At 35.4% G+C, this 20,307-nt stretch overlaps 2 protein-coding genes across 4 annotated transcripts in view; one reads left to right on the forward strand and one right to left on the reverse strand.

Moving 5' to 3' along the window:
• The window catches only part of LOC110463710 (Werner syndrome ATP-dependent helicase-like), a 36,945-nt gene extending 26,841 nt beyond the window's left edge, over positions 1–10,104 (reverse strand). The window contains exons 1-10 of one of the 3 annotated variants that reach the window (XM_021518514.1): positions 9,764–10,104; positions 7,543–7,811; positions 6,670–6,708; positions 5,464–5,754; positions 3,625–4,229; positions 3,368–3,457; positions 2,885–2,981; positions 1,954–2,029; positions 1,486–1,553; positions 562–670 (exon numbers count right to left, since the gene is read on the reverse strand). In XM_021518514.1, coding sequence (XP_021374189.1) covers positions 562–670; positions 1,486–1,553; positions 1,954–2,029; positions 2,885–2,981; positions 3,368–3,457; positions 3,625–4,229; positions 5,464–5,754; positions 6,670–6,708; positions 7,543–7,738 — 1,571 coding nt within the window. In that variant the 5' untranslated portion in view covers positions 7,739–7,811; positions 9,764–10,104. The remainder of the gene's footprint in view (positions 1–561; positions 671–1,485; positions 1,554–1,953; positions 2,030–2,884; positions 2,982–3,367; positions 3,458–3,624; positions 4,230–5,463; positions 5,755–6,669; positions 6,709–7,542; positions 7,812–9,763) is intronic. The other 2 variants (XM_021518515.1, XM_021518516.1) reach the window with 2 other exon arrangements.
• An 88-nt stretch (positions 10,105–10,192) lies between these two features.
• Positions 10,193–20,307, forward strand: part of LOC110463711 (adenylate cyclase type 5-like) — a 92,235-nt gene continuing 82,120 nt past the window's right edge. The window contains exon 1 of the mRNA XM_021518517.1: positions 10,193–10,370. The gene's annotated coding sequence lies outside the window, so the exon portion shown is untranslated. The remainder of the gene's footprint in view (positions 10,371–20,307) is intronic.

The raw sequence follows: 20,307 nt of genomic DNA on the forward strand, positions 1-20,307 counted from the left end.
TTTTTGTTGACCTTTGTCCATGGAAGGTCCCTGCAAAATTTCATTGAAATTGGTTCAGGGGTTTTGGAGAAGAAGTCGAAAATGTAAATTGTTTACGGACGCACGACGGACGACGGACGACGGACGACGGACAAAAGGCGATCGCAATAGGTCACTTGAGACTTTGTCTCAGGTGACCTAAAAACTTGTGAAGAGTTTCATAAATTTCATATGAAATGAAAACAGGTGTAAGATCTTTTTTATCACATAATCAAGATTTGTGGCATTTATTTGTGTAAAAGGACAATTTTCATGCAACCTTGAAATCTAAAAAGCCGCCATTTTGACTCCAGTGCATAAGTCTGTGATGTCATGTACTTGTCCTAGGTGTGACATCACAATTGAAACAATTGAAACTTACAACCAATCACAGGGCTGATAGGTCATATTACATGAGTTAATATGCCAAAAAAATATGACACAAGTATATTCACTGGATAACAACACAGTACATTGTGTGATATTTTTTTTTACAAAATGTTGTTGTAATTTTTGTTAATTTCCATACAGTTAATAACTTACTTGAGTCTCATCACCTGATCCTGCATCAACGAGATAAGAGGTGATATTACCACTGTTGTTTTACCGGTATACAACGGCGGGTACTGGTAGCAAAGACTTTTCCCATGACCTGTGTTTATAACATACACCTAATGTGAAAGACGAAATTTTCTTGTTTTTTTTCTGCATCGAGTATCTATTAAAGTGCAAAAATATCACCATGTGAATATTGATCTACAGATTACTAAGATCATAGATAAATAGAATGCATAGATGTATTAAGATATATTGAAAAAGAAAAAAAAATCACACTGCAATGAGTTTAACTCATTCACACATGAAATTTCATAATGAACTATTCCAACCTTTGAATTGGAAGAGCTCAAATGTGTTTTCAGGGGTGAATGAGATAAAGGGTTACGATGCGATCCTATGATCCGCATAAATTAACTCTTTCACCCCTGAAATTCCATAATGAACTGTTGGTTAACATACCTGGTACACTTATTATAACTTGTATACCTTTCACTTAGCATGACCTGTATTCATTACCATACACTCATTGTGACCTGTGTAAATCAACATATTCTTACTGTAACAGGTGTAAATTACCATGCTATTAATGTTCAAGACCTGTGGCAGGTGTTGATTTGGCAGGTGTTTATGAACAAAATAATGATCAAGATCCCTTTAATTAACTTGCAAAGAATCCCATTAAAGGTTTCTCGTTTACTTTACATTCAAATATCTTTCAGGCTTTTCCCCCTTCAAAATCCCAGAATTACTGAATTCTGAAAGTATGAATTAAAACTGGTTTTACCTTAATCAAAAACATCACTTTCAGGTCAAAATTACAAAAACACAATGAATTTAATGTCAAAAGTCTGATTTGGTGTATATTTTGGCAGATGAAATTTGATACAACACTTAGCGTTTCTCCATTACCTGTAGCCATGATTACACAAGTGTCACGGCGATCATTGAGGACGGAATTAATTATCTTCCACTGCATTCTGTAAAAAGATAAATTTAGTATTAACGACTGTGGTCAAACTGTTTTTTCACTTTACAATAAATAAGTACTAAAGCCAATTTAAACAAGCATCCAGATGAAGACTGTTATGCATTTATAGCCAACTGATGATGCCCACACCTTACTGGCAAGAATTTTAATATTTGTCTTTTAACATTAACCCAGTGATATTGAATCTTTATAATATTCATCAGTCACTTTATACACAAACAATGTACGTATCAAATGTGTGTCAATGTTTCAAGACCGACTGGTCCCTTTGTCAAGCTATGACTGAGTTAGCATTGTATTATTTGTCTGTACAACGATGTGACGAAATTTCATATTTCACTCGACCCGGGATGTTTATTTTTAAAAGTAGCATACAAACCACCACTTACGGTCTGAATTTAGAATACCCAAAGTACTGCTTCAAGGTCGTCAGATATTTCTTATCTGCTGGTTGATTTTCAGAATCTGTACAGAAAACAAAGTTCTCATACCATTCGTAACAAAACAAAGATATTAACAGTAAGTATATATACATTTCTTTCAGTAATAAGGGCACCCCTATGATATTTAAATTATAATTTTAATGCTACCAAAAATTCTGATATTTTCTCCCCGATACCGATTTGGTAATTCTGAAAATATTCCCAGTTGGTTTTTACTATTTAGACAACTTCCGCAATCAAATTAGTATTGCATCAGTTCATATCGTACAAAACCAAAACTGCCAGGGAACACCATCTGCTGATATAGGATAAAGACATTCATGTGTCTGCTTAAATGAAGTCAGATATATTGGTTAAGGTAAAGGGTACCACTGCATCAGTTTTAATCGAAAAGAAGAGTTCCACTCAGAGTTTTTTATTTTGACATGGAGTAGTCTCCCTTCTATATGAAAGATGAAGCAACCTAAAGTCGTTTTTCTGGCTTAGAGTAACTTCCCCTGTCAAGTGTTCACATACACTTTCATTTTGATGCAGTTCTCGTATAATTCTGTATGGCAACATTAGTAAAGTGTAGGCGTTGTTGTGAAAAGGTTCCCAGATAAACCCCTGCAATTTTCTTTTTTCATCTAAATATTCTCAAATTGAGAACTAAAATTCTGACAAATGCATGGCAACATGTGTTTTTAATGAAGTAGTTCTTTTTAAATGGTCTTGAACGAATATTTTACAATAGTAACATTGGTACATATGTAATAATATAGTGTAACTTTAGCTTGTTGAAATTCTTTACCTTAAGGGAATAGGTGGCAAAACAAAGACACACTATTTGTAAGGGTTAAGTCTTATCATGCAATTTTAAGAAGTAATTATAACTGACCATCCTCCTCTGTATCTTCCTCAATTTGGTCAGCTTGACCACTCAAGTCACTTCCTGAATTCTCATGGACCAAGCTTTTTTCTGCCTCCTCTAACTCCTGCAGTGTCATTACATATATACATTTAATACTGTAATATTACAAATGAATAACTGATTCTCCCACTTTTTTTGCAAACATGATTATAATTTCTATTTTATTTTGCAATATTTTCACGAGTTCAACCATTTAAATATTGTTTACATACATTTTATATACATCATTAAATGAATAATTAGTTCCTGTGTAGGAACAACAAAATCAAAAATATCTTTTTTGTAATATTTCCGGAGACAATGTCACTGTTTCTGTTACTTTAAGTCTCCCTAAGAACTAATTAAGAAGTGAAAGAAAGGCCTAGAGACGATGCCACTTTTTCTGTTCTTATGAAAGTATTTTTGATATACAGTAATAAGAATAACTGACTCACTTAAAACAACACATACCGTCAACATGTCATCATTCAGTTCTTCATCACTGAAATCATCAAATTCATCCTTGACCTTTGTTCCTGTTGCCTTTTCCACTGGTAGACTCTACAAATATTAAATAATAATTAATAACAAATAAAATATTCACACCAAATTTCATTTGGTAGCAAATTGAAAGATGGGTTCACCAAACGTTTGCTTTGTGGAAAGTATTTATACACTGAAAATAAAATCCCTGTGCAAATACTTACCGGTGTGCAGTATAACCTTACCTGTTTACTATTGGAGTCTACTTCAGTCGTAGATTTCGTATTAACTTCAAATGTGAACTCATCAAAATTCTCCAGATCATCGAGTCCATCCGAGTCCCAGCCTTCCTGATTCTCTTTAGCTTGATTATCCAGGACAGTAGTAACATCGTCAGTCTTATCACTACTAGCACTGATATTCCCACCATCACATTTATTTTCTGATTTAATGATAAATGGAGTTTCTAATAGATCCATGCTTTGATTGCTAGCGTCCTCATCATCCATGTCTGGTCCTCCTCCATCTGTAGCATTTCCATGAAAATTCTCGTTTTTCACGACAGGAATATCTAACAAATCCAGGCTTTGATCACCAGCCTCTTCTTCCTCCATGTCTGGTCTTTCTCCATCCCTGGCATTTACATAAGAATACTCCCTTTTCTCAACAGGGGTATCTAACAAATCCAGGCTTTGATCACCAGCATTCTGGTTCAAACTTTCATCTTTCTCGTAAGATTGACATGGAGTGTCCACGACAATGACTTTAATGTCCATCTCCTTATCAACAGAAGTATTCAGATTTCCATTGTTGTCCTCTTTCTCCTCATATAGTTCATCTATAGTTGTATCTAGAGAATGACAACAAGAATTGTACCATTAAATCAACTCTTAGCATAAACCTTGGGAAAGATTAAAACATTGCTTTAATATCATGAAATGTCACTCTTGGGGGGGGGGGGGGGGGGGGGGGGGGGGCAATCGAACAAACATAAAATGATTAATTTTGGAAATATACATAATGTCATGACCTTGAATTATATTAATTATATTTGATTTGGATTTTGTGAGACAAATTTGAAGGGGCAGCGTTGGCCAAGTGGTGTTATATTCAAGGCCTCTGACATTCTGCTACCACTAGCCTTCCACCACTGGGTCACAGCTTCGAGGCCTATGTTGGGCAGTTGCCAGGTACTAGCTGTATATGTAGGTCAGTGGTTTTTCTCTGGGAACTCCGGTTTTCCTCCACCGCCAAAACCTGGCACATTCCGTAACGACCATAGCTGTTAATAGGACATAAAACACAAACAAACCAAAAAGAGACTAATTTGATTTTGTTTAAATGCTTGAGTGACTGAAATTAGATGACACATATTTATTTTAGTAGATATACATGCTACAAAATTAGTTGGTGGAGTACCAGGGACACAGTGCTGGAGGGTTAGTGATCGTAGACGTCAGACCCCTTAACTACTCGGCCACCGCGGCCCAGTGCTGGAGGGTTAGCCATCGTAGACGGTCAGACCCCTTAACCACTCAGCCACCGCGACCCCGCGCTGGAGGGTTAGTGATCGTCGACGGTCAGACACCTTAACGACTCAGCCACCGCGGCCCCGGTGTGGAGGGTTAGTGATCGTAGACGTCAGCCACCTTAACTACTCGGCCACCGCGGCCCAGTGCTGGAGGGTTAGAGATCGTAGACGGTCAGACACGTTAACCACTCGGCCACCGCGACCCAGTTCTGGAGGGTTAGTGATCGTCGACGGTCAGACACCTTAACTCCTCGGCCACCGCGACCCAGTGCTGGGGGGGTAGTGATCGTAGACGGCCAGACACCTTAACTACTCGGGCACCGCGAGCCAGTGCTGGAGGGTTAGTGATTGTAGACGGTCAGACACCTTAACCACTCAGCCACCGGGACCCAGTGCTGGAGGGTTAGTGATCGTAGACGGTCAGACACCTTAACCACTAAGCCATTGCGGCCCCTCTTTTGTCAGACATATAAAATCAAAGCGACTAGAACTTATTTTTAGCTCTCTATATATTTCCCTTACACTATGGTACCATTATATACTCAATATTTACCTTGAGAGGAATAGGTCATTCCATCAAAGGAATCGACAATATCTTGACGCTTGATGGATTGCAACTTCTTTTTAAGGATATTGAGAATGGTGGACTGTGACCTATTTTTTGAGACCTGCTTTTGCCGCCACCTGACCAGGGCCATTTTGTTCTGCTGGACAGCCTGACATGGGTGGTCTCGCTCAATCTGTTCCAACTCATACTGCTTCAGGCCAAGCTGAGTTGCCAAAAATTTCCAGTCATGGCCAAGTTTTGTAGCTACCTCCAATAGTCCCCTGTCTGACAAAGCACCTGCAAAGTATCAAATGTTTCATGGTTTAATTGAAAAAATTACACAGGAGTTGACAGAAACATGGGTAGAGGTAATTTATTTCAACAAGATATATATATACATCTGAAAGACAATCAAGTGCCTGCATTGCATTAAATATAAATAATGCAAGAAAGAGTTTTTTTTCATGCAAAAATAAATTGTATTGAAAAATGATGAAATTGTATTTAATAAGACATAATAATGGGGAACTACATGAACTGATTTTTATGATGAATCAGGAATACATTATTTGACCAAGCTACGATTTTAAATTCTTTTTTCTTAACATTTAATTCCCAACAGGAATTCATATTTTTAATGAATGAAGCAGATTTACAATGTCCATTAGCAGCTGTTCTTTATAAAATGTATAGACGCGATAAGCGGAGACAATGTTTTAATAACTGCAGAACTAGAATATAATGGTTTGACAACTGTAATTAACACATCTGATGTAACCAGCTTTTAATGATTTTAAAGTGTCTCGTGGGTCAGAATTTGCCGGATGTTTTAATACTACCTTATGTAAATACATGTACTGTATTTTATGTATGTATGTTAAAACATGTGACACTTTAATAAACTATTTTACTACTTACTACTACTACTACTACTACTACTACACACAGACAATTTTTACTACACACACACAGGCTATCTACATGTAGCTGGGATAGCAGCGTGGCCATTAAGCTCAGGCCAACAGAGAGTGTAAAAGCTGGGGGTTTGGGAGACACGACAAAGCCAGCAGGATATGCACAACAACAACACATGTCCAGGACTTGGATACCAATACGGACGATAGGCCACGTTTTGTCAGGCACCAGTCTGCACATTGAAGCGTGAACAAATTGTGTACGGAGAGACCGTCGCATAATATCAAACATTCTTACCAACAATACCAGTGTTTTCAGCTTTCCAGGTTACAATATCTATATTATAAAACAAAACAAAAATGGAATTATAGTATTACGGAACTGAAATTAACTGCCTACTTGGTATCCGATATATAATGCAACTTTAATTCTCATTGAAAGTCCTGATATTGCCTTATGTTAGCTTAATTACTCATGTGATTACCTGGTAATTTATTTTCAATTTAAAACCTGCTGAGTAATGTTACCAGTTTATCAAAGGATTTCAAGAAATCCAAGCTGCAAGAAGGACTAAATTCATTTGGCCGGATAAGACACCAAGAACATCATGAGTGTATTCTTCGTGCCTTAAAATTTTGTATGTGGTTATATTTTATGGTGTGGGGATTTCAACTGTTTCCATGTTATGACCAAGGGAGTTAGATAAGATTCCAAGGTCTCCATTTGTACAGAATAAGGAGAAGGAATTAAATCTTTAGCTCTAATTCCCCTATTGGGCCCTGTCCTCTGCCAAAGATGATGACACCCAGCCCCCATTTTAACAAAATTTAGTTGCCTTTGCCTGCAGGTATATACATATGTACCCTTCTGTTTATACCAAATTGATCATGAGAACCCTTTGGGCAAGGATGCTCCAGACCGAATTTGGGCAAAATTCATCGAGCTGTTAAGAACTAAAACCATTTTAAAGGAAAAGTTTGATGCTTGAAGGATGCTGCATCACAGCATATGCTCACTTGGCCAAGTGAGGTAAAAATCACGATATCTAAATATTACTTGAAGACAAATGGTTGAAGGATGGGTCACAATTCAATCATTACGATGATGGAAAAGATCAGCGTAACTTAATCAAAAACATTGGAAATTTCAAAAGATCATTACATGAATTACCTTCATAATTTTTCCCATCCACATCCTTACACTTTAATATGTTCAAGGCATCTTGAATGCTTCCTATTGCTTCTTTCAGACATGCACAGGACTTTTCTTTATCAGCTCTGCTTCTTGGTTGGTCGGCAGCTGTCTCTAGCTTTCTTACTAAGCCACACAATTTGTCCACATTGTTGGAAAACGCTGAGGAACTCATCCCAACTTTTATTCATGTCAAAGGTGACATCTACATGTGTATCTTTGCACCAATACTTGCTGTGTCAATGTTCCTGAAAATTAACAAAATCATTTTTCAAAACTATTTTATAGCGTCAGCTTCTTTTTGGAAGTTAGGTTCCATTTATTTAACTTGCAACTTACTAGTGTATAATTTAGACATGATGAGGATGCTCCCAGAGACTCGAGTGCTTGTAATTATTGTAAAACTATTTCAAAGTGTCAAAATAAGGGAGATAAGTCAAACAGGGGTAAATAATTCCTAGTCCACAGGCAGATTTTGAAAAACAAGAGGCCCCGAGGGCCTGTATAGCTCACCTGAATATTTAGCAAAATATTCTTATTAAATTATACTGCACTACAAATATTTCACTCGCAAACTTTGTTGACTCCATCAGTGGAAACTACCAGTCAAATATTATTATATGATTCTATGCTTTTTGGTTCTTCTTCAGAAGTTGTTTGAAGTGTTTGACATATTTCCCCCTGTGTCCTTGTAAGTAGGTCAAGGTCATTTTCCTTCTCAAACTTTGTTGGCTCTATCCCTAGAAGCTACCAGCCAAATCTTATGAATCCATTCCTTTTGGTTCTTCAGAACATATCGTTTAAAATGTTGTTGACCTCTGTGACCTTTAAAGAATGTTGAGGTCATTTTCATTCTCAAACTTTGTCAGGCTCTATCCCAGGAAGCCACCAGCCAAATATGAAGATTCTATACCTTTAAGTTCTTAAGAAGAAGTTATTTGAAGAGTTTGACATATTTGACCGTTGTGACCTTGAAAGTAGGTCAAGCTCATTTTCGTTATTAAACCTTTTCCGGCTCCTACCCATGAAGCTTTCAGCCAAATATCATGACTTTTGGCCTGTCTGTTCTTCAGGAAAAGTTGACGGACGACCACGGACACTTCAGTCAGGTGAGCTAAAATGTACGTAGTACAGTTGGACCTATCGTATTGCCATAGTTAATATTGAAAGTGTCCATAGCATCCACATAAAATCTTTAAGCCACGCCTGCTATATAAGTGGAACTTAACATCCCTAAATAACAGTTTAATATGTGATTAGTTATGTAGCATTAATCCAGAATTTTAATAAAAACAGATTTGCTTTCTATCTAAAAACTATCAAGTTTAATTTAAATACCACTGTATGACATGTGTTCACTTCTACACATGCAATTTTTTTATAACAGAAAAACCAAAACGACAGAGCATATGCAGAAGAGGTCAAGCTGATGATTTTAAACTTTAATATCATCATGTCATCAAGTGATAACTAATATTAGTTTGATTCTGGTCCTGAATTTGTACAATGCAAGTTAATAAGAATAAACATAAAACACATGAACATTTTTACTGATAAACCTTTCAGAAAATGTATCAATTGCATATATTCAATACATAATATGTATTTCATAATGTAACAGGAAAAAAAGATTTTCATGTGTTTGCAAAGTTTGACAGGCATACATAGGTGTGGTCAACACCTACTAATCATACAAGTCCCAAAAACACCAGGTGAGCTAGCACTGATTTGATTCCTTTCACACCTGAGTGATAATTAATAACTCCAATCTACCTATGAAGTTGGCCACCTGTGTTTTTCACACCAGGGCAAATTCAATTCTTTATTTTCATATACTCAGCAGAATGATGATAAACAGCACAAAATATTACATGTTAGGAGAAAGAGAAATACACAGCTAGTTTGGGATTGGAATCTGGGACCCCCTGAACTGTAGAGTAGGATGGACGCTCCACCAATCCTGGATCATTGGCAAATCAACCCAGCTCGGTTGTGCTAAAATTTGACAATCCTTTTTTTTCTAAGACTTTGCCTCCCAAAAGACACACCTATTTACAACCCAGATTGGGGTATCCCTTGCCAAGCACCCAATGGTTAGAGCAAGGGTTAGCAACCTACAGTGAGACATGACTTCGGAAAAGCACTCGAAATACTGAACTTCATAGAAATATTTTGCAACCTGCATTCCGACCATACTAACCCGTAGCCTGGTTTGCCAGAATTTACTCTTTGTTATGTTAATTTGGTCTCATGTTTAGCCTCTGATAACGCGTTTCATCGCAAATGATCTGCTAAACCCGTCCAACAAGCAACATCTGGGCCGAAGTTGTTGTGCTAAACTCCTAAAGAAAAGTGAGTTGCATATATGTATATAACGTTTCCGCCAAAACCTACATTGCAACGTTAAGTTCATACATTTGCAAAAAAAGTTCGAAGGCATACACTTTCTGTCGTAGAGGGTAAAGTATTTTCTAATTAATTTCATAAAATAAAACAAAAATGTCAACAACAACCATCCATTCCCGCGTCCATTTTCATTGTATTTCGGACTACCTCTAGACTGTAGTCTTCATTAATGATGGAAGCCATCCGGAAGAGAAAAGCACTTCCGGTTTACAAAGGTGTTGGCTGTTGACACAAAGCAACCGATCGAGCAGTACATGTAATTTACATATGAAAGGTATTTTGGCCTATTGTGACGGCAAGTGGGACGAGAGGCACATTTAAAACATATACTGAAGGAATATACCGTTATGATGTACTGACATTCGGTTTCGTCTCTCTGACCCAGGTAAATTGAAACACAGGTAAGTTAATTGAATTCTCAATTATCTGCTTTTAGATTTTGACTGTAACCAACAGGTGTTCATTGATCAAACGTGAATTGTTTCTACAGTTCTAGTCTGTGTTGTGCTAGGGAACACTTGTTGATAGCATATTAATACATGCACGTCAGTGATCAGGAATCTAAGAAAATAATAAAAATGAAAAATATAAATGTTGATAAATTATTTGTCTATAAAAAGACATTGAACATTAATCATATCACTAGCGTATACATTCATACAAATCTTGCATAGTATTGTTTCATGTTAGTTGATTTATAATCACCTAATGTCAATGTGTGGATAAAATTTAATTATTTGTTTGTGCATGTCAGCCGAAAAATTATCTTCTGCGAGCAGAAAAGTCCATGTGAGCAAAATATGCTCACATATTATATAATAAGTGTGTTCTTAATTTGGTGAAAATTAATTAAGTATGAATTCAAAATTTAGCTTATTAATATATTCTAAATAATTCTAATGTTTTAGACAGTAAACTTAAAATTAAATGAATAAGCCAGGAAAGGTGAGGACTCCAGTGGCAGATCCAGAGACCTATGTGAGGGAGGGGTGGTTCCGAATTTCCAGGGGGGTTTCCATGTGGAGAAAAATTGTAAAAATATATGATTTTTAAAGAAAATTCTCAGGGTGGGCCAGGGGTTTCTTGAAGCCCCCCCCCCCCCCCCCCCCCCCCCCCCCCNTAGATATCATTAGGATGAAAAGTCCAGTAACCATACAAATTAATGATTTCTGAAAATATATGCTGTATGTACCATCAAACGCTCAACATATGTGTCCACTAAAGGGTTACAATGAATCTATAAGATTTCAAGATTTATTTTTACACTCATGACACGCAAAGTGTGTTACAAGAGGTCAACATCTTAATACATTTCAATTACATATAGCAAAGTGAGTACAGATTGTGTATACAACATGTACATATATAATACTACAGAATCATAGCACTGCATTTATCTTATGTCACTTAAAGCCTTAATTGTTTTCTTTGGAAAACGACTAATTTTAGGTAAAACATTTAAATTACAAATAGAAATCTTTCCTTTTAGCTTAAAATTGCTGGGATTTGTAGTGTAATAATTATGGATACCGTATATATTTTTCTTATTGATGATATTTAAGTATTTTGACATTTAAACAAATAACGTGGTTCATCACCTATACTTGTTTGACAAAAAAGACATACAAGATGTATATTCTATCTGATTTGGAGTTGCATTCCAGCTTCCAGTCTCTATTGAATTGGGAAATTTGGATTGGACATTCAGAATTTACAAATAATTTGCCTATCTTTTTCACTAAGTTTTGTTAGATGTGATTCATACTGAAAGTTTGTCTTAAATATGGAGTAGAATTTACCACAAGAAGAGTTTTCTATCTTTTGGAACCATTTCTGTATAAATTGATCTTTTAACCGCTGTTGAACTACAGCTTTGAAATGATTTCTATTCATAGTACATGTATTTTGAAAAATCCACAAATTACTAAAACCTAACTTGTTTAATATATCTTTTATGTAATTATTCCATTTAAAATGCATTTGTTCATTTGTTTGTAAAATATATGTCATTTTATATATCAGAAATGATAACATTTTAAATGAGCATATCAAGAGATCTAACATTAACTAATTTTATGCCATTATATACAATGCTATTTAACAGTATACTGAATACTGGATTAGTCCCAGATTCTTGGACAGTTGGAATAATTAAGCTTATTTATAAAAATAAATAAGAAACTTGCGACCCGGACAACTAGAGAGCTATAACTCTAGTGTCTTGCTTGGGGAAAGTGTTTACTCATATCATCAATAATAGATTAACTAAATTAGCTGATGAAATTAACCTAATTTCTCCTTCTCAGGCAGAGTTTAGAAAAGGTTACTTGACGACTGAAAATATTTTTATATTATACTTGATATGCTCATTTAAAATGTTATCATTTCTACATGCTTTGTTATGTTTTAAATTATTTACTGCACGTATAACCTCTTCCTCGGAAATATCTTCATCAAGTATTTGGTAAAAAGTATTATTTTCTTGTTTGGGAATATATATGTTATCATCATCCCGGTCATCAGTTGAATTGTTCAGCTTTTTTGAAATACTCAAAAAGTTCATTTATTGGTTTGTCAGCTTTATTAGATTTAGCTTTACCAGGTAATTTATTTAATAAATTCCATTGTGTTTTTGGGATTACTATTTGCAGATTCCCTTATATATCCTTTTCTATTTTATGCTGATATTCCTTAAAATACCTATTCATTGTTTACTCTTATTTCTCGGGGCTTTTTTGTTTATTTAATTTTTCACAATTTATACTTACTCTTGGCCAAGTGGAACTCATTTTTCAGTTTTCTACATTTTCCATTATACCATGTTTTATTAGTTGTACATCTATTACTCTTGCGCTTGTCTGGATATCTTTTACCGAACGCCTTATTAGCTGACCTTGTGAAGAGGTTACCTATTCAACACATGATGTCGTTAAGTTCGGTTTTATTAATTTGGTCCACAGGTGTACGTATCATAGAGTTGTTTTAATGTATCACTAATTTTGTTTACACCATCTTTATTATCGTTTTGATTACGTCTACAAATATATTAATTTTCTCACAGTTCCATTTGACAAAAGACACGCTATTAAAGCTTGGGTCACCCTGGCTGTTGTTTTCATTATTAATTCCATGTAAGACGAGTTCAATACTACAATGGACATCTGATATTAATGGGTTGAAATCAATAACTTTGAGATTCTTAACTAGTTTGAACAGATCTGAAGATAATAACACATCATCAATGACAGTTGAATCATTGCAAGTAACCTTACCAATATTTTTATCATCACCTAGTCTGCCATTTGCTATATCCAAATTGTTTAACTCATTCACCCCTGAAGACACATTTGAGCTCTTCCAATTCAAAGATTGGAATAGCACATTACAAAATTTCAGGGGTGAATGAGTTAATTTACAAAATTCAAGGAGCTGTTATCCAAAATTATGAATTTTAGCCTTACATTCACTAAACCTTTGTAGTATTGTAATTATCAATCAGTAATTAATTACACCTACACCATGTCCTTCCATTCCCATACTTGCCAACTTCTTGAAATATCCATGGGGGAGATTGTGTATGCTCAGAATTCAAAGTATAAGTAAAATGTATGTATGTAAACCCTAGGGGAAAATAACACTTTTAAATGGCATGATTTGAGCTGTTCTTTCAGATGAAATCATCAGATCTTAGACTATATGAATAGTTAAGCAAATTCACTGGTTGAAAATGCTCAATTTTAAGGTCCAAACTCGAGAGTCTCCCTCCAAAATAGGGAGAGTATGCATTCAGAAAACAAAGTAGACCTGAGTACTAGCTGAACTTTACCAGCATGTGCTTAAAAAGATATATATATTTTTTACAAACAAAAGCATGGCCAGATCAGGATTTGAACCCTGGACCCTCCGAGCTTTAGACGGACACTGAATACCAATTGAGCTACCTCAGGTACATTGTATATGGCTATAGTGATTGACCTACCAGGTAGTCCAGTTTTGCTACATTTTCAGACCCTCCTTTCTCTAAGTCTTTGCCCTCGAAGACACATCTGTTTACAACCCAGGTTCGGGTATCCCCTTGCCAAGTACATCATGTACACCAACTACTTAGAACAAGGGTTGGTCACAGGCACCAATGTAACAGGAGAACAACAATGTATGGCCAGACTGGGATTTGAACCCAGGGCCCTCTAGATCTGTACTCAATATATATGAACCTCTGACCAATTGAGCTACCTGGTCACTCAGTCAATCGACCCAGTCCCGTTCCGCTACATTTGTAAAGCTTAAGATTCTTACAGATCCTGAAACCAATGTCAGAATCTGTTACTAACTATATACAATGTATGTTTCGGAAAGGTTTTTTTTTTCAGCATACCATACATTTGGTAAATCATTTTGAAAAGAAATTCATACCTTACAGAATTTTTTTGAATAAAGATACAAAGATGAAAAAATGAAAAATATAGTGTTTTGTAAAACAGCAACAAGGGTGGACCATAATTTGAACACTGGCCCTCCAATCATTATACATGTACTATCACCTAGTCGACTGGGCTTAACCAGGCCAACAAATGTCTATTGTAGCACAGAAATGAGCACATACCATATAGATATTTCTCTCATTTTCCTTTGTGTGAGATAGAGCTGTCCAGGGTAAGAAAAATAAAGGGGTGTAGGAAATTTCTATCTTACACTCCATTTCATGTGACATCACGAATTTGGAACTCTCCAATGTCGAAATGCGGAAAAGGCGACGGGATGAGATTAAAAACCTTTTACCATATATTTACTGTACACGTAAGAAATATGTGATTAATTTTCCTGCACAAACTTTGTTTGCCAATATGCATGGGATATGCTTAATCTGGCTGGCTTCGTTTTCGTCTAAAAAGCTCGGGGGGGAATTGATATTTTGAAAATGCTGACCTGTCCAAACACATTTTCATGGTTTCAGAGCTTATTCTAGTGATTGGAATGAGAGAAAAATACTCTTTCATGCCCAAGGGTGTAGGATAAGGAAATTCCACCCTCAGGATTTCCCTATCCTACACCCCTGAGCATGAAAGAGTCTTATAATATAGAACCCTACCATAGAGCTTCACACCATTTGATTGAGATAGTACAGATACTACCATTGTATTTAATAGCTTGCATGGGCACTGAGATAAGGACAAGAACAGAAGATCATGGATAGGTATGGCAAATCAATAGTAATCATTGTTCACATGTCATAGCTGATGCCGTTTACCTGTTGATGGTAAGTGCCATTGTACATTTTCCTGCCATCTCGCAGACAGAACTCAGCATCTAATAATGTAAGTGTGAATGGTGGGACATATTGGAACTACTGTATATACTGTATGTCACATGTCATTAAGATGACTATACTGTATAATGTCACATTTCATTCAGATGATGACTATACTGTATAATGTCACATGTCATTAAGATGATTATACTGTATAATGTCACATGTCATTAAGATGATTATACTGTATACGGTAAACCTCCAGTCAGTTCGAATAGGCAGATAGTTCGAACACCCTTTTTGAACAATAAAAATAATAGTCTTCTGTCTAGTGATAGTTCGAACCCTGCTTACACACGTTTCGGATTGTTTGAGCACACAACTTGAGTACTGAACTCAGGTTATATTATTGATCGAGGTTGGCTATCGGCGATGCAATAATAGCCTCGCAAACTCGCTTAAACTTGATGTATTTGCGCATTGACAGCGTTTAACTATTGAATAACAGGTAGTACTCATGTGCGACCATTGTTGTCATCAATATATTATATCCTAACAGTACACGGAGCGCGGAATCTTACCGTCACATCGCTGACAGAAGTGTGTATTGTCATGATATTATTGCGACCAGGCCACCGATCACTGATTTATAACTTAATTGATAATTTACCTATAAATGTGCCAAAACAAAGATATCTTACCAGGTGGTCGATCAAATTATTAATCCGTAATTGCAGTTTCAATCCACCCTCCGCATTCTGATCAATACAACTGAACTTTCGTCATTACTCGAGAAAACATCTACTGCTTTGCGGCCAACATACTTGTCTCTGCTTTGTAATTGAACTTAATAATTGATTATCAATATGTAAGTAAATATAAGAAAGATATATATACCATTATTCATCTCCAGATTTGCAAATATATATCACAATAAGGCCGTCGTTGTTCCGACTTGACTGTTTGCTGTGATTTTTGCCGATGTCGACTTGGATAGTTCGAACTACTGTTTATTTTAGCGGCTATAATTTCTTGTAATTCGAACAGGATTGACAATATTTATTTGATTTTGTTTGAACTGACCGAAGGTTTACCGAAATGTCACATGTCATTAAGATGATTATACTGTATAATGTCACAATTGTCATTAAGATGATTATACTGTATGTCACATGTCATTAAGATGATTATACTGTATAATGTCACATGTCATTAAGATGACTATACTGTACAATGTCACATGTCATTAAGATGACTATACTGTATAATGTCGCATGGCATTAAGATTATTATACTGTATAATGTCACATGTCATTAAGATGATTATACTGTATAATGTCACATGTCATTAAGATGACTATCATTTCATGAGTAACAAAATACATAAAACCTTTTTTACAGTTATTTCTTAGGAATAAAAATGTTGATTTGCTCGTAATGTAAAGATTTTGAGGTTGATAGCTAGGATCTATACCAGGATTGAGCATTACTGGGTTTTTTAATCTCCAGAACAATATATGTTTCTCACATAGGACGTCTTGCATATTCCATACATGTAAAACTGACAAACAAACCAAACCTCGTTAAGCTTCCGCTATTTATATATATATGTGGCAGGGTTCAATTGTACATATATATATAGGATTAAAGTCGCCGTCTAGCTTCGAGCTAGAGGGAATTTCCCTTTATCTCAATGGTAGAGCGCCCGACTAGGAACCTGGAGATCGAAGTGTCGATCCCCGGTGGAAGAACACTATTCTCTTTCCTGTTACATATGTATATTTTCATCATCTGAATACCGTGTTATGCAGTGTCATAAAGCCATCACATAAATGATATTTATGTAACGTGTGTAATATATCACTCCGGAAATGACGTCACAATCAAATAGGAACAATCAGTGTGACGTCACATCATTGTGAAATGGACACAATTTTCATCCTTTCAGAGGCGGCCAAGTGCAAAATATTCTTTTCAGATCACAATTATACAGTTTACTTTGTAAAATTATATGATAAAAATAATCTGTCATTTGCTTCCCTTCATATTACATTGATTTTGCACTTGGCCAGAGGCTGGCAAACATGAAAAATCCAAAACTTGTATCATAAATCTAACATGAAGGGAAACTTATAACAGATCCTCTCTATATATAGACATTATGTCTTTGATGAATAAAGTGACAAAAGAATGTTTCACGTGACATTCTGCACTAATGTTTTCTGTTCTTCAGGTGTATCTATAAGGTGACAGTACCGCAATCGGATCACCAAACCTTCATTTTATTCATTCATTGACAAGTCTGCGGATGAATTATATTGGTTGTATCAAAGGAAGAATATCGATGGGTGTTCTTACAAAACACAATGCATAGTCATCGCACCCGCCATTTTCTAAAAACGTAAACAAAACACTGACTTTTGAGATTGAATTACTTTTTTCTGGTGCTATTTGAACTTAAAAACTAATCATCTGTAGACAAAAAATGGTGCATGGCTATTTATTTGAAGGTCACATCATTGTTATAACTGATCTGTTGACACATTTACGGTATTGATTTAAAATTTAAGTATTTTTGCAAAAAGTGATCCGATTTGGGTACTGATATGATTTGGGTATATACAAGGAGTAACATAAGTACAATAATGAGACCTTAATTCACATAGCTAAAGAGCCAGTACAATAAAAACATTAATACGAAATGTTACAACACTTTTATAATTATGTTTGCCACAATTAGCACATGCACTTTTCTTTTATCCTACATGTACAAATGTTCCTAAATTTAACCTACAGATGTAGCTACATGTATATAGGTCTTCTATATATATAGACCTGTCCTTAGTCAGCTGCAGGTAAATTTATAAAGTATTACATAAAATGACCCCAGTTGTGGAGGGATACGGAACAACTGTGAAATGACACCCTAATTATAGACTAAGGTGAGCATGTGTTAGGTGACAAGCTTCTATGTTAACCTGGGCATTAACCATATACATCCACCGACTCAACGTGACACCACTGCTTCAGACGATTCTCCGATTTATGGATTTCTTAGTGTAGATGTGTTCGTGGTTGTCATGTTTAACGATTCTCTTTATAACATCAATCGCATGAAGGATTTTCCGGGTGATTGTGTTGTCGGGATTAGTAATATGAGGTAAGTGTATATAAACAACAAATATTTGTGACTGTGAATGTTATATTTGTAACAGTCTCTGGGTTTTATCTTCATTTTACTTTTTTTCACATAAAGTGAGTCGTTTTCCATTAAAATTCTGGAAATCAGTAAATCATTTTATATAAAATCAATTGTTTTTTAAAAAATTTATCTGGTCAAGTTAAAAAATATGAGTATATATTTGAATCATGACTGTCACAGGTTGGTAATTATAAAAAAAAACACTGCTTGCTCTTGTATCTCATGATCTGTCTGTCTAACTTAAGCATTTCTTTCAACAAGACTTCTCTCTCTAATGAGCATTAAATGCAGGGGAATCCCAACTATTCAAAAGATTTATCTTGATTATTCACGCTGTCAGACATCATATTTTTATTTAATTAAAAAAAGTTGGAACCCATATTTAAAAAAGCTTGTGCTAAAAATGCTACCTTTTTAACGTCTGTATTGACTCCTACATTTGATTGTGCTGTAATTGTGACGACAGTTTTGTACAGAGAGATATGGTTGGTTGTAGTTTAACCTCTGTATTAAGGCCACTTTTATTTTTTATAAACCATACATTTTCCATTTTCCATTATCTTGGAGTAAATTTTTGCAGAATTTTTCATTTTTTAAAACAGATTTTTGATGGGTCTTATTTATTACAGATATATAGTCTGTTCTCAGAAAGTTGATGAGTCCCACAGGAAAACTAGGAGACCATGGCCCATATTCATGTAGCCGTTCTCATGTTCAAGCAGGGATTTTGTGCTTAGGCCAAATTTCTTGTTCCCGTTATCAAGTAGTAAAACAAATCTGACTTTGTCAATTATTTGGAGAAACATTGAAGAGTGATCATAAAGCCAAATACAGTTTTCACTGTTTACATTTGGCTTTTTCATCATTTGACATCATTTAAGGAAGTTACAAGAAAGTTGATTTGAGCATGATAATGGTTTAATGAATATGGGCCTTGGACTCAAAAATACTACTGTTCTATAAAAGTATTATTTATATAAACTGTTGTTACGTTTCAACTGAACTGAATATGAAGAGACTGTTAAGCTCTGCATAGCCTTAAATCTCCCATACTGTTGAGCTGTATATAGCTGAAAGAGATCTTCCAAAGATAATTTAACATTGTATTCCATTATTCACTGAACAATTGAAAGTTATTTTTATTTTTGATGCTGCATATGATACTTGTTTTTTTTTCTGTTTTTAGAAAAGTGACAAATTTCTCAATTTAAGATGTCACTTTAAATCATAGGATGCACATGCATATGTGTGTTCTTGGTCTATTATGTAAAACCACGGAATTAGAATAGAGGGAAAGGCAACTGCCTCTTCGGCATAGGAAATATGTGCCGTGCACTTGATGTTGCGAGAAACTACGAGAAAGCGTGAGAATTTACGTGATTCGGGGAAAAAACCCGCCGCTTCAAACATCGATGAAATTGATTGCCGTTCAGAAGTAACATATTTTGGGCTATCTCTACCGTTACATTGTCCGGATTTCAAAGTAAGTGATCTTTGCTAAACTTATGTTTAAATATGATTATGTTTGTTTTGTCGAATACCAGAGAAATGTCGCAGAATGCGAAAGTTTATAGTAAACATACAGCGTTGCCAACTTGAATTATTTTATGGCTTCACACCCGCCATCGAGATCTACTTTACTTGCTAATAAATAGATTATTTTGACATACGGACTAAACCAAATTGTTTATTTATATGTTTTCTATTGCTTCGGGTGTTTTTTAAGTGAACCCATATCTCTGATTTTGTAGTATTTGTATTTTGAAATCAGTTGCTAATCAGTGTATTTTAATAATGGCCGCCATTTTGCCTTAGATTACTGATCGCGGGTGGGTTCATGAATGCATGTAATTCTCGGTAATTGATCATAACTATGTAATAATTTGTT

Source organism: Mizuhopecten yessoensis, unplaced genomic scaffold (assembly GCF_002113885.1).
Source record: "Mizuhopecten yessoensis strain PY_sf001 unplaced genomic scaffold, ASM211388v2 scaffold10921, whole genome shotgun sequence".
NCBI classification, from domain to species: domain Eukaryota; kingdom Metazoa; phylum Mollusca; class Bivalvia; order Pectinida; family Pectinidae; genus Mizuhopecten; species Mizuhopecten yessoensis.